A 15,063-nucleotide genomic window follows, 5' to 3' on the forward strand; every position below is an offset into this window, starting at 1 on the left:
CAGCGCCAGCGGGGCTTCTAAGGGTCTAGGCCCGGGGAGTTGCTGTCCCTGGCTGAGGAGGAGCCAGGTTCAGCGGGGTGGGTCCCCTTTGTTCCATCTGGGTGGTCGAAGCAGGCCTAAGACTATGGTGCTGCTGCATTTGTCACCAGTGAGGCCCACAGAGCCCAGGCCCTTTGCTGGGTGATTCTCGAGGAGTGTCCCAGGGCCTCGCCAGGCGTTTGTAATTGCAGGGGCAGGGGTGGTTAGGTTTCCTCTCAGCTGGCCTACATTTTTTTCCTTCTCAGGTTTGGAAGTCAGTAATGACAAGTACAATACTCTTGTATCCCCTTTGCAGCTCTTCACCAGTCAGATGAAGTGTGATTTCGACTCTACCATGTAGTTTCCTGTGACAAATCTGCTCTTTTCTCCTTTTTTTGTGTGTTAGGAAGTTGCATAGCCTCACTGCAGGACTGCAGAGCTGAGTCTCAGGGTATCTGATAAAACTGACATCCACACTCTGTGTATTTCAAAGAGGTATCTCAGAATAGTTCTGTTCTGGTCCTATGTACTGAGTCCCCTTAACAGCTGGGGACACACTTGGTGCATTCCTGGAGTGCATCTTCCAGTTTACTTTTATCCAAAACTTGGCTTGTACACTCCAAAACTGCTCCATGATGCTACCAGAGCTCAGTAGATAGGTACTATCAGGAGACTTGCTTCAGAAGGTGAAATCACAGTGTGAACTGTAATGTTAATGGCAGCCTCGGCCTTTGTGGACTGCCGTAAAATAAGAGAATTAGCACAATTTTTCCTTCTGTAAATGATCCAGTGGAGTTATTTATTTTGTCAACGGAGATAACTTGTGAAATGATGTTTAGAGTTTGTCTGAATGTGAAGTGACAGTACAGCATTCATATAAATATATGAATCTATTTTGACTTATAGCACACAGTCTTTCTTTTCAAGGTTACCAGGATTAATAAGAGTTAATGATTCTGAGTGGCTAGCTCTGTTTGCGTATGTTCTCATGTTTCTTACTTGACCAAATTAACCTTTCAGTTAGCCACTACTACCTGGACACTCACTGGGAGCAAATTGCAAAGGACTGTTCTGGTGTCCTCTTTTGTTTAAGAAGCTGTTGTGAGCGGGTGTGTCCCTTCCTTGTTTCCTTACAAGGGTAACTTGCATGAGAACAGCATCATCCGCACTGTCCCCAGGTCAAGGTTGAATGATCCAACGTAAACAAAGATACAGTGCAAGCCCACATTTGTTGTGATATCAGAAACAATGATACAACGTTAATCTTGGAAATCTTAACATCTAGATCTTATTGTTGAGTATTTTCTCATGTAGTAATAAAGATTAATGCTATTTTTGTTGCTAGTGTGTTACCTGCAGCTCCTCTGAAGCTGAGTTTCCAGTCTGATAATGTTCCCAGATTATTCTGCTGTTCTAGCTTTAGATTTGATCTCTGATCTCAGGCAAGGTAGGAGAATGCTTCAGTGTATCTCTGTGAACAAATGCATAAAGTCCCGCATATCCTTTGTTTCTCCAAGTAAGAGAATAGCTGAAACTTAAGTTCTTTTGTTTATAAACATGTAACTGTGTACACAGCAACAGCTAACTTGGGAAAATGGGATTTAAGGCGGAGCAGGTGAACTGTGAAGCAAGGATCCATGCTTTCTGAGCATAGTGGTTTTGTGTCGCAGGCATGTAGGAATGGAAGCAGCCATTGCACAGAATTACATATTCTGTTTTAACAGTTTTGGAAGTTTTTCTCTTTGTTGAACGTCACTTTATTAGTGGCGCTAAGTTCAAATAATGCTCCTGGTTGAGTACTGCTGTTGACAGTGATAATTTCTGCTATTTCGGAGCTGTAAACCATTTTGAAGTGGCTTCAGTGTCCTTTTTTGTATAAAAAAGGTAGTTTGGGAATCCTTGCTCTAGGATGATCCCCTTGGTAAAGCAGAGGCTACAGAAACAAAACCTTGAGTGACCTGTATCGATATTCCTTATCCTAATAGGGTTTTTTCTTAAAATTCCATCATTTTTGCAGCAAAGTAAGCTGATTTTCTCTTAACTTTACTTCAGCAGGAAAAAAAACAGGATACAAAACATTGGGTAACAGTGTTGCGATTTTTTTTTTTTTTTGCTCAGTTTTCTCTGTTCTACCTCATCCAAGTCCATTTGAACGCTGTTAAGCACAGTAACCCCGTTCCCATCTCTCCCTGACTCAAAAATAGGATGTCCACCTTTGTGGTAGCTTCCTGTTGAAGCATAATATTTTTATCATGAATCTAGGTGCAATAAACATAATTTGATGGTTTTCGTTACGATGTTTTTGTAATCAAGCTAACAGTCAAATAAAAGCATGCTGTATCTGTTGCTTTGCTCTTTTCTCCTGAGCCAGGTACCAGATCAGTGAAGGAAATCAAACTGTGGCATGATTGGCAGTTGACAGACTCGCTCTTCACTTTTCATCAATTTATTATCTTACACATATTCTTAACTCAATTAATAATTGGTTCAATGTTGTTTTGGTGGACCACAGTTAGGATGACTGCTTTGGATTGCAGATGCCTGAGGAAAGAAGTCTTGCTTGGTTTTTTCCCATCGTCTCAGCCTCAGTGGACGTATGAAGATAACTGATAGGCTGAGTGCTTTCTGTGTGATGGGTTTTTTTTTCTTAAGTAACTTCAGATGAAAGAACTGAGGCTTGAATTGCTATTTTGTCTGGCATGTGTAGTCTGTTAGTGAGATGGGGTTACCTTCATTTCATTGGTATACAAAAACTAATGTCATTCAGTTTAAGATTTCATGCTGGGCTGAATGCCATGGTCTTTTATGTCTCTTGGATTTTCTGCATGTATGCAATTGCTTCTCTTTGGCCAGGGTATTATATCAGAAAGGAAGTGCCGTGGGACTAACAGGGACTGGATATTTTGTAGAGCTGTGTCTGGATCCTTAACTTATGTGTGCTGGCTTTGCAAGATTAACTGCTCTGTTCCCCAGGACTCCAACCTGTTAGGGTTTTTTCTTCAGAACTAGAATCTGTCTTCAGTGATTCACATCTTTCTTTTTTATTTTCTGCTTACAGATGATATAATTAAACTGAACAAGAAAGAAGAGAGAAAGCAGTATTCCCCTAAAATGAAAAGAGGGCTTCAGCAGAATCGAACTCGACAGTTCAGGACACCAGGCTCCAAGTGGGAAATCCAGCAGCAGAGAGGTGTGTACACCAGACATAATGTGGATTGTGCAATATTTTTTTTGAGCTGAATTGTGACTTAATGAAAATGTATGGGTGGACATGGTCAGTTCAGGCGTCTTTCAAATAGTGTCATGTGCAGTTTTGATTATAATTTGGTTTTTTGTGATCCATATATGTTCGGTTTTGTTTCTGGTTCAGTGTGAGATCTTCATTGACACATTTGGCCAACAAGGAGCTTAGGTGCTTGGTAGACTCTGTTTGACTCAAGGAAGGATTTGCTTTCTGATTTTTTAAAATTTATTTTAATTTTGATACCTCTTCCCTCCTCAGAGATGGTTAGAAAGAGTATTTATGCCAAAGCCTGTATATTAGGAGGCCTTGCCAGAGCTGAGAGCTTTGTTCAAAGAGCCAGCATATTTATATTTGCTAAGTAGAATTCTCTTAGCAGGCCTCCTCAGAATAGCTGTTACTGCAGACTGTAACGCTGCCTCTGGGATATCAAGTGGATAGTTCAGTGTGGCTGACTCGGCTTTTCTTGTTAAGAGCTTGGAATGCAAAGGAAGTACAGTGTCAGCCTTCTTAAGCCAATGTTTTTACAGTGGAATACACAAGTGGGAAAAAAATCATACAGGCAGGGAGTGAAGAGAGGAAAAGTGCATGATGACACCTTTACTGTAGATCCCCTGAGTAACTGTCGGGTTCTTTTTATGAACAGGTGTCATATTCTAAATGATTCCCAGGTTTTAGTCTAGCACGTGGCCAGCACCTGCTTGAAATATAGACTGGTTTTGCTTATGTTTAATTTTGAAAAGTACCTTTATAGTGCTGGATTATCAAAATGTGCAAGAATACTGTCTAACCAGAAGGCTTACCACCTCAATCCAAGCTATGGAAGTGTTGAAGTTAATACATGCAATTTCTTGTTTAGTAGCATTCATTTAAAACAAATGCACATCCATCTGGTGTATTCAGGGATCCTCATTTTGCCTTTGTTGTTGCTTAATATTTGTTGTAGCAGCAGCTCGTAGTGAGCATCTTAGACACAAATGTCTTTGGGGATTAGGAGAATGTCGCGTTGCTCAGGGCTCAGAGGAGTTTTGGTTTTCATACAGGAGTATTAACAGAGCAGTGTTAATTTGTGCATCTTGAGAAAATTGGTGATGGGGCAGGAAAATATCTTACATCAGTCAGCCCCAAGTGTGAGAATATTTGTGTAGGTGAAAGTGGAAGTGAATTTAAGTTGTAGATTATCAAACATGTAGGCTCCTATTTATGACCGCAGTTGTCAAATGCAATTGTTAATCATCCAAAGGGCACAGAATAAACATGTATTAGAATTGCAAATTTTAGGAGGAACTTGAGCTGCAAATATAAAACTAAATACAACTGTCTTGGCAGTTACTTTTCTCTCCTGGAACCTGTCCTTGTTCTAGGAAATAGCAAAGTTGGTTTCCTCCCCCAAAAAATTGCCAGATTCATGACATGTTGAAACACTGTGAATAGCTTTAGCTGCTCCCTCCTATACAGCTCCACACGTTTTCTCCCATTGGAAGCAAACCTCGTTTCTGAGCAGAAGGTATCATTAAATAGTTCTTCTGAGCATTTTGGTTATTAGTAGCTTATGACCAATAGATTTTTTGCTGCTCATTGCCACTGAAGTTATTCTGATAAATAGCAAATCCTCTCTTTGTGGACAGCTACAGAAACCACAAATGATCAACAGCGTTCGGTTCCCTGTGGTATTAGAATTGGCTGCCAAACTCTCTGGAAAGAAGCAAGGAACTTGAGCTGGGACTCTTTTCAGTTTTTGCAGGGAGAAACAGAGAGAAGAACATTGTTCATTTAAATAAAAGTTGTCCTTGGTGATACACGGAATGCAACTGCACAAAACCCTGTGCAGCATGAGCTAAGGTTTTCATTTATTGAAGCAGAGGTTGGTCCAGAGAGCTTGTGAGGTCCCTTTTAGCCCAAGTAACCCTCTTTCTTAGCTTTTCTATTTGAAAAGAAGAGCATTTGCTAACCATTCACAAAATGTGGGTACATAGCAGATTCTCCATGGCAAATGTATCTACGCTGGGTTCTGCTCAAGGGGTTACCTCATGTGCTGGCTCTCATCTCCCAAAGAAGCACAGATTTATTGTCAATGCTGTGAAGTCAGGTATGCCAAAACTAGATGTGTCTGCTGCTGTAGAGCTGACTCTTTAGTCTTAAATTTATGTTGCGGCCTGAGGTTCTAAAGGGGATGATAATTGGGAATAAAACTTCACTGTGGTCTGTGTTCATGGCATGAAGCTAAATGGCTCCAGACAGGGTTAACGAAACCCTTGTAACTGGAGATTTGAGATATTTATACTACAGACCTCAGACTTACAAGCCTTTTATATTGAAAGGCTGCTTTCAATTCTCAGTTTCATCCAGACTGCCATGCAGACATCTAATTGAAATCACTTTAAATGTGATGTAATTCATACGCTGTTTAACATGGTTTTGTGACCCAATTGCTGCGTTCTTTTTTCTTAAGTCATGTCTTGGGAACCACTGATCTAAATAAGCTTTGAAGTTGCCTTTTTTTTTTCCCTTTTTTCTAAATTAAACTGGTAATTTTAAAGTTTACTGAATGGGTAGGAAGCTGGGATTTTTCTGTTGTTTTGTTTTGGTCTTGTATTGATTAAGCACTTGATGAAGTTCCATTTCCGAGTGTTTTGGTAGTTTTCTATGTCAGAATGACTCTTAAATTGACTGTAGATATGTCAAATAAAAATTTTCACAGACATTAATGCAATGATCTAGAGCAAAACTGTGATCTGTATGAGAAGCTGATCATTGTTGTGCTAGGGCTTGGGCCAGACCTGCTAAAATAACCGAATGACCAAATTGTCATCAGATGTAGTGATAGCTTCTGCTCTAAGACTTGAAGAAGTGTGCAGCCAAATAACTTGTGTTGCCTGCATAGCATCTTAAAAGCTTTTTCTTTCAATAGGAATTGTTGAACTCTTCATGATTGTTCCAGGTTATGGTAAAAATCGTTTGGGACGCAGAAAGAAGATAGGAGGGAAGAAGCGTTCTTACGGAGTTATAACTGGCTTGGCAGCCAAGAAGGCAGTGGGTTCACGCAAAGGGATCAGTCCTCTCAACAGACAGCCGCTTAGCGAGAAGGTAATTAATGCCATTTTAGTGGTTCAAATGTAAGAACAGATTAAAAGAATGAAACACAACAGAACAGTGCAACTGAAATATAAGATAGAATCATCTGGTACAACCTTTTATTAAATCAAGGATTTGTTAGCTGAGTTCTTGTTTGTTTTGAGGGGGTATTAATGACTAGGTCTGAAAGTTTTTTTTAAGGCTGCAAGTCATGAAAATTGAAGTACAGAAGTGTGTTCTGTACAAGTATAGAGGTTGTTACCGTATTTTTACAAGAAAAACTCACTCATTAGGATTTCTTGTCTTTGCATTGCTTTGTTACAAACCAGTAATTCAGCCAACATGCAGGTGTTAAGCATGTGTCTGTTACAAAAATGGAAGTTTTCACAAAATACTTAACTCCTTCAGCAGGCTCCTTCTTCTGCACTACTCCAGTGCATTGTTGCCTGCTCCATTTCATTCAGTATTGTAGAACGAGGATTGCCTTTGGATTTGTGAAGAACAGTAATTTATTTAAAAAATGTGTGGAGCGTGTGTTTTGTCAGTTTAGGGAGATGGAGTAATCATAAAGTACCTGTTAAGCTCTGCTATTTGTTTTTTCCCTGGTAGCGAGGGGCATATAGAATTCATAAAAGTGCAGAAGGTATTTTCAAATTATGCTAGACTGTGAAAGGTAGGCAGAGGCAAATGCATTCGATATGCAGTTTTTAAATAGAAATTGAATGAAAAGTGTTTGTGTGTATGTAGTATACATATGCTATATATGTTTACTGTTGTTTTAAGAATGCACAGCGCAGTTACCCAGTTTTGAAAAAGAAAACAAACCTGCAGAGACAATCTGAAATGCAGAGAAAACAAGCTCCAGCCCTCAGGAGGCCTGCCCCTCTAAACAGAAGGTAAAGTACCAAGTCTGCTTTCTGAACTCTTCTTGACAGCTTTCCACAGTGAGTCGTGTTTGACAGACTGAGTCCGAGAGGAGATGTCAAGTACTGGCCATAGTAATACAGTCAACACTGTCACGTGTATGAAGTTCTACAAACCTGGAAGCCAAGCATGGGACAAACGTCGTCTTGATACACATTTATTAATACATTTATTATTGTGTAGAGCACTCAGGAGGTACCTCTGGTTTTACCTTATATTCTGCCTTCATTTAAGTCATAGGCAGCCTGTATGGAAATGGCCAGCTTGGATTTCGATGGCTTTGAAGTGGCAGCCATGGTTTAGTGAAGTTTTTAAGTACAATGCTTTTATGGAAGCTGGTGCCATCTTCAGTTTCATTCAAGCTATTGCATGTTGTATTTGCACTGGAATTAATGTGGCTGTTATGAAACTGCAGCTTAACTGGTTTCCATGACGAAAATTTTCACTATGTGACTCTAATGTGGAAACTGTAAACAAACTTTCTTTTTATCTAATCAGCAGTGTTTAAAGTACTGGAGGATACTGAGCAAAGTGGAAAAAACAGAATTAATAACCATACTCCCGTGGCATAGGAGTGCTTGGCTTCTATGAAACAGCAGTGATTTCTCCATTTATGAGTAATGTGTTTGCTTTCTGGTAGATGAGAAGCTTGTTGCAACTGAAATACTTGGCCTCAAAGAGGCACCATCTCCTTAGGGATGTATTGGGCAGTTTCCTGACTTTGATAGTGGTGTCTCTAAGATGTTATCTGTGGAGCCTTTGATAATTGTATTTAATAAATATTACAGGAATAACATGCCATCCACTTTTGCCAGAATTGGAAACAGACTAAATCAGCAGAAAGACACTCGTCAAGCAACTTTCCTGTTTAGAAGGGGCCTGAAGGTAATAAATAAATTGTGGAAACAACAAAATTGTGTCACAGATTCTAAACTAACTTCTAACACTGATAATAATTAATGAACTTTGAATACCACTTATGTGTAGAAACTTGAGGTGAACTGGGAAATAGGCACGATTTCTTTTAGGGAAATGTATTTGTCTTCTTCCCATTAAGTCTTGCTTCCTGTTCTAGTTTAGCTGGACTGTTCAGAGGGGCATGGCACTTGTCAGAGTGTTTGAGGATAGTTGCAAGCTATTAATTTTTCCTTTCAAAAGTAAATGTTAGCTTTCAAAAGTTGCCTTTGGGTAAAGGATAGAGCAGAAACATGTTTTAGAATCTGATTGTTTTAGTTTTGTTGTTGTTGTATTTTGAGGGTAATTATTTTAGTTATTTAAGGATTATTTTTTTTTTAGTTATTTTGAATATTATCAAGAGATTAGAGAGTTTGCAATGAATTATAGTGGTGGTCTCGGTTTTCATTTGTGCCCTCATTCTACATCTGTCATCGCTGTGACCGTAAGTGGCTGCTGTCTTCTGTCCACATGGATTGCAGAATTACAGACAGGATGAGGAGGAAGACAAACAAAACCAAAATCGTTTAAAACAGCAGTGGGACTTAGTGACGTAATGGATATTATGTGTGTTAACATTGATCATGTTAGAAACTAGCCAGGTTTTATCATGTTTAAATCATCTTGTGTTCTTAAAGTGATTTTTTTCTGATGTCTTATGGAGGTAGTAGGACAGGTGTCTCTCAAGTCCCTCTGAAAGTACAACCCCATTTGTGCAGAGTGCACAACCAGCTTTAAGCTTCTCCTTTTGAACTTCTGTATTTCTAGCTGCTACAGTGGGAATTGAAACAGTATTCAAATCCAGTGTCTGTATTGATGTGTTTTCAGGTGCAGGCCCAAGTGCAGTCAACAGATGATCTTGATAATCAGACAGTAAAGAGAACTCGTCAGTAAGTATTTAATTTGCAAAACTTCGGTTTGGTTACTCATATGATTCTCACTTTAGTTCTGGCTTCCTGGCTATGATAATTGTGGGGGTTTTTTTCCCCTGTAGGCATATGAACTGAGTGACAGTGATCTTCCCCTGTTCTCCTTTATTTCCTACGTTATCTTCTGATTTAACCAGGAGGAGTTTATTTGCATAAGACGCTTGCAGGGATGAGGGGAAAAGTGGTAGCTTCAGAGGATCAGACTAGTATCTACCACTCATGAATACTGCATAGGCTGGAAGAAAAATTCAAATGTTGGTGTTTTCCTGAGCTCCTAATGTAATTTCAATTTTATTTAACATGCATGTAAGCCTGTGAAGCAGTTTGGAAATAGGCAAGGCAGGCTACGGAGTGGACACTCAGCTCTCCTCCCAAATTATTCTTCCTATATCATTCTGTGCCTGCTAGGCTCTTTCCAACTTGTTTGTTGGTAACAAAACAGGCTGAGTGAGCAGCATATGCCATAGACTTTGTCTGTCACCTCTTCGATTTGCTGTGAGAACCATTTTTGCCCCATCTGTGGCAAGGAAACTGAATGTTTTTTAAAAAGTGCACATTTCGGTCAATGCTGTTGTTCTGGTACACCTTGCCAAGCACATGATCTAGCAGTCGCTTGAATAGGTTTAAATAATGCAAAAGATACAGGGATCAATAGCTACGCCAGTAGATTGTTTGACTGCACATGGTCTTCGTACTGGCCAATATTCTAAAAGCTTGTACATACTTTACTAGCTAGTATTTTGGACACATTTAAAGATCCTCTGACTGAAATGTCTGCGTTTTTGTTAGTGATTTCTGTATTTTCAAACTAGATGGCGAACTTCTACCACGAGTGGGGGGATCCTGACTGTGTCTATTGACAACCCAGGAGCAATCATAACCCCAATGTGAGTTTTCCAAAAAAGTTCTGTATGTCCTTAACATAACTGAAATCGCTGTTCTGAGCCATTTAGCAAGTTCTTGCAGCCAGTATTTCAGGTGGCCTCAAGGTCACAACTTTTTGTGAAGGCTTTTAGATCTGGCCCCTTTCTGAGTGTTTCTGAGCTGTGTTTGAAAAAAACCACAGCTGGATTTCACAAGGCATCTCCCAGTTAGGAGACTGATGTGTATGGAGTTGAAGTGTTGTAGGCAGATAGATTTTCACCTGTCCAAATCAAACTGTATTGCAGATGTTTTCTTCCCCTGTCTGAATGAAAATGAGCATCTAGTTGATAAGTAATGGTAATGATTCTTCCCTGATTCATAGCGATACTGTTAAGAGTTGTGCTTAAAAAAGCATTGCTGTATTTGTCTTTAGGAAGACGATGGTACTGTTGTTTCATGAGGTTTTTTTTATCTTAAAAAATCTCTTGAGTAGCTTTTTTCCATTAGTAAGATTTTATCTGTAAGGAAGACTGTACCAATGTTCAGTTTTGGTATTTATGGGAACAATTAACCGCAAATCATGTGTTTGCAAATCGTGCGTTTGTCAGTAGGATTGAGAGAGAAAAGATTGCTTGCTGTTGGGACACTTGCTGTCTGAGTTACAGTGTAACAAATGCTACCCTTTCATAGTTCTGTCTGACTTTTACCTTCTTGAATTTGTGCCCTCCAGCTATTTAGCCAGCCTGATCAAATAACTTGATGAAAAACTAATACTTCTATCAGCATTAAGACTTTACTGCATAAAACACATATTCTTTGTGTCTTTTGTAACATTCTTCTTTCACAGCTCCCAGAAGTTACGATTAACTCGTACTCCTGTGCCACCATTTCTGATGAAGAGGGACCAATCTGAAGAGAAGAAGATTCCCAAAGGGGTTCCACTGCAGTTTGATATTAACAGTGTTGGAAAACAGGTGAATGCAGTTTCTTTCCTTAACTGTGGAAGTAGTTTCAAGACATAAAAGCCAGGGAGGCAGGCACTTTCCTCATAGTGATAGAAAGAGGGAACTAGTGACTACTTCTTGTTTCCACTTCCAGTTCTTCCACTAACTTGCATTGTAACTTCAAGCAACTAAACTCACCGTTCCTGTTCCTCTAGTTCATGTCTTGCATGTCCACTGGCTTTAAATGGGATTTAAATTGTTGAGTATTTCTAAAAGGCTTCTGGTGTTTCTGCTCTGCTTGAATCGGTGAGCGTGCGTAATTCAGGGATGAGCTGCTTTCAGTTGTGTAACCTGCCTGGAGCCCTGGCAGCTGAATCTATAAGACAACTTTTGCCATGCACCTAGGAAAAAAAAATCGAATGTGATGACATAAAGGCTTGAAAGATGAGTAATTTTTCACCGGTTTCATGAAGACAGGTGATTTGGTGCAGGAATCTTACAGGGTGACAGAGTTAGGTGCTGTTCACGTAAGGGAACTCACTGCCAGCTGTAGAAAACTACATGGGGTCAGGGCCTCAGTCTGGATTTGTTCCATGAATAAGCGGTATGTCAAAATAGTTTACTACTATGTTGTAAAATTAGTTGAACTTTTGGGCTAGACTCCAGTCTGCTGCTGCAACTGGATGGACTGGAAAGCAACCTGCATTAACACGGTTAAAATGCTGCATTTGTTGAAGTTGCATAGAATCCGTGTGGGGGAATGTGTAGTGAAGGTTCCCTTTTTTAGTCTGTCTGTTCTCAGTTTAACTTACGATGTTTTGAGTAGGCTTTCAATCTTGATACTGTGTGCCGTGTGTTAATGAATTCTAAGAAATGCTAGCTCTTGATACACAGTCCAATATGATTTTTAAATGATGAAATCAAATTAAATGTCTTTGGTTTTTTCCCTTATTGAATTCAAGTGAGGCAATTAAGAAGTCAAGTGATAATATGGAATGAGGAAAAAATTGTCTCTATTACTTCAGTTAAATTAACCTAACACCTTTTAAATTTATGGCTTTATTTTTCAGACAGGGATGACGTTGAACGAACGTTTTGGGATCCTGAAGGAACAAAGAACAGCACTGTCTCAGAACAAAGGAAGCCGTTTTGTAACAGTGGGCTAACCCGACAGATGGACTTGAGCACTGATCCCACCTGCCTAAGAAACTGAGATAAAAGTGGGCAAAAAACACAGCATACATCACTGAAACTCTCCAGACTTCTCTCTAAGATGGTGGCAGAGCTATCTATCTTTAAGATTTTTACTTTGAATGGTAAAAGACACAATGACCTGAGGGGGAATAAGTGGGAAAACTGATCCACTGGAGCGGCACCATCACTTGGTTGGAAAAGATTCTGTTGCCCAGCTGATGACAAACGCTGATTTTGGTTCCTCTTGCAACCAAAACACAAATTTTAAGAGTTTTTTCTTTGTTTGCTAGAAGTGCTCAGTATCTGTTTTATTTGACCCCTCTGTTATGGTAAAGATTGTGTTTCATTACAAACCCCGTTTTAGGGTTTTTTTAGGGACTGTCCATGAAGTTCCCCTTGGACTACAGCTTGGCAGAGAGCCTTAGTCCGCGAATACTTTGGTAGGGATGTAGCGGCATTTTTCATGGGAGCATTGGTTGTATTTTTTCTTTGTTTTGAAGTTCAGGTTTGTTGGGTTTTTTTCCGTTCTTGAAAACAAAATGTTTAGCATCCTCACTTTCACAAATAAAGCTGTTAGCTGAGATCCAGAATATGTAATTGGGATGGAGACCATTCTACTCTTATCCTTAAAAGTGGTCCAGATCTTGTTGGGGGAATACCACACAGGCAGTGTCAGAGTAATTTACATTACAGATAGCTCAAGTTCGTCATCCTCCTCTGTAGGTGGAGTATGTCTGTGCTGTTTTTTCTTAAATTTTTGCTTTCTGTTTCTTTTTTCAAGTTGTTTTTTTCCCACAAACTTAATGCAATAACTTCACATTTTTTAATAATTTCATAGGAATAAATACAGCAGTTCAACAAGAAACTCAGTGGTATGGTAGAGTTCCTTACCTCCCAGACACAGGATTCTACTCTTGCATACCTTGCCCTAAAGGGTTTTCTCTGGCTCTTACAAATAGCACTTGTTTGTGTATACCAAAGAGAGGTGAGAAGCGAAGCCGATCAGAAGCAATCAGATATTTTGAAAATGGTTGAAATTGGAAAACGTCACTGGAGGAAAGCCCTCAGTTTGCCAGCACGTGCGAGGCATTGAGCAGGAGCTTGTAGTCACTTATTTTACGCTTAACTTTATGCGTCAGAATCTGCAGGATGGTGACAACTGAGGCATCCTCAATGTGAGTTTATGTGATCCCTGAAAATCTTGACACCTATTCAGAATTGCTTCCAGACCAGGAACTGATTAACTTAACACTGCTATAGCAATGAGATTTAGGTACAGTCAGATGAAGGAATGATTGGTTGCTGCATCCAGAAATGTTTATGGTGCTTGAAGTGGGTTTAATTCCTTTTATTGTTTTTGAAGAATTTACATTTGACTTCTTATAGAGTTGGTTTCCTTGCATTTTTATCTCAAATTCCAAGGTAACTAGCATTTACCAGAAACTTCAATGTTGAAGAGCATTTGATAGTAGAAGGACTTTTGTTCATATAGCAGTTTTAAAGTCAGAGTGCATCCTTGATGCTATATAGTACTTAAACCCTTATTTTTAATGTTAAAAAATATACCTTAGCAGAAGCAAACTAAACGTAATGGTGTTAAGGTTTTTTTTTCTTAATTACTGGTAGGATTTTTTTTAATGTCCCACCGTTAGAATTGGAGTAGATGAAGTGTTGTCAGTCATCCCGTTTCAGTGTATACATTTTCCATGTGCCAGGATGCAACAAAAAAATCCTTTTGCATCAGCGTAGATGCAAAACATTGATGCAGTGCATCAAAAATGCTAGTTTGTATTTAACGAGAAGATGCTTTACACTGTACCTTTTGGTATTTTTTGGAGAAGTTACTACATTTGACCTATTCTGAAGCTGTTAATTTTTTTCTTTTTTAAATAAAAGGTTACAGGTTTCATATTGTCTTGTTGCTGTCATAACCACCTGGGCAATATATTGGTTATGTGAATTTTCTGCTATCATTCAAGGGGTTCTTAATGATTAAATTCTTTCTAAACATTCTGAAGAATATACAAAAAAGGAGCCTAATTTAAAGAGAGCATTTGTTGCTTAATATCCTGAAAATTAAGCACTTCCTGAAGTGGCACTGCGTAAGCTCACTTTGCAAGCTATTAGTGTATCTTTCAGTAGCACCGTCTAATTGAGTGGTTTGGTGTGATTATGGTACCAGATCCCTCACTCTGTCATCCCAAGCAGTGGTTTTTGTGTTGCTGTGACATGTTGTGCTAGCGAGAAGTCGCTGTAATCCAAACCTTGCATTACAGGATCAGTGTGAACGCCCTGACAGGCAGCTGTGGTTGTGTTTCCCCATGTGATGCTGGCCTGCACAAGCAGTGGAAGTGCTGCTATTAGTTGGTGGCGCAGGAAAAAAAAACCTACCTGTAAATATATTTGATAAGGTGAGTGCCTTGGTAGCTATTTATGGTCTTCAGTCTTCGTCTGACAAGCTGAGGCCTGTACAGGCTACAGGCTGCGTTCAGACACTTGGCAGCTCCATCATCGCTGCTTTCCCAAAGCGAGACTGGCATTTATTTGGACATTGCAGAGTGTGACCTTTTAAGAACTGATGACATTAAGGGAAAAAACACAAGCAGCTGCTGCGCTTCCTGCCCACTTCAGATACGGGTGTTTTCTCCTGGTTTGCTTCTGGGAGGCCGGTAAACCAAAATTTTTCTGAATTTCAGGAGGTGTACGGGCGATACAGCTGTTGGCAAGGGGAGGAGGCCACCCTCGCACGCCAGATTACCCCCGGCGAGGGGAAAAATCAACCCCCAAAAGAGGATATTTTGGTTGCTTTACCGCCTGCCCTGTCAGGGCCGGCGCATGCGCGCTACCTGTCGCTCGCTGGGCTTTCCCTGCGCCTGCGCAGTGGCGCGCAAAGCCAGAGCAGCGGCGGCAGCGGGCAGTG

General features: G+C 39.9%; 1 protein-coding gene across 1 annotated transcript; it reads left to right on the top strand.

The window, feature by feature from the left end:
- Positions 1-3,076: 3,076 nt before the first annotated feature.
- On the top strand, positions 3,077-12,140 carry FYTTD1 (forty-two-three domain containing 1; the record flags this gene model as incomplete). The annotated part of the gene is made up of 8 exons (XM_010188597.1): positions 3,077-3,208; positions 6,201-6,346; positions 7,118-7,230; positions 8,047-8,143; positions 9,041-9,102; positions 9,954-10,028; positions 10,853-10,979; positions 12,020-12,140. Coding segments are annotated over 8 exons (848 nt in total), but the record flags the coding sequence as incomplete, so codon positions are not given.
- Between the last annotated feature and the right edge of the window lie 2,923 nt (positions 12,141-15,063).

The sequence above is a fragment of the Mesitornis unicolor genome, unplaced genomic scaffold (assembly GCF_000695765.1).
Source record: "Mesitornis unicolor isolate BGI_N332 unplaced genomic scaffold, ASM69576v1 scaffold54387, whole genome shotgun sequence".
In the NCBI taxonomy this organism is placed as follows: domain Eukaryota; kingdom Metazoa; phylum Chordata; class Aves; order Mesitornithiformes; family Mesitornithidae; genus Mesitornis; species Mesitornis unicolor.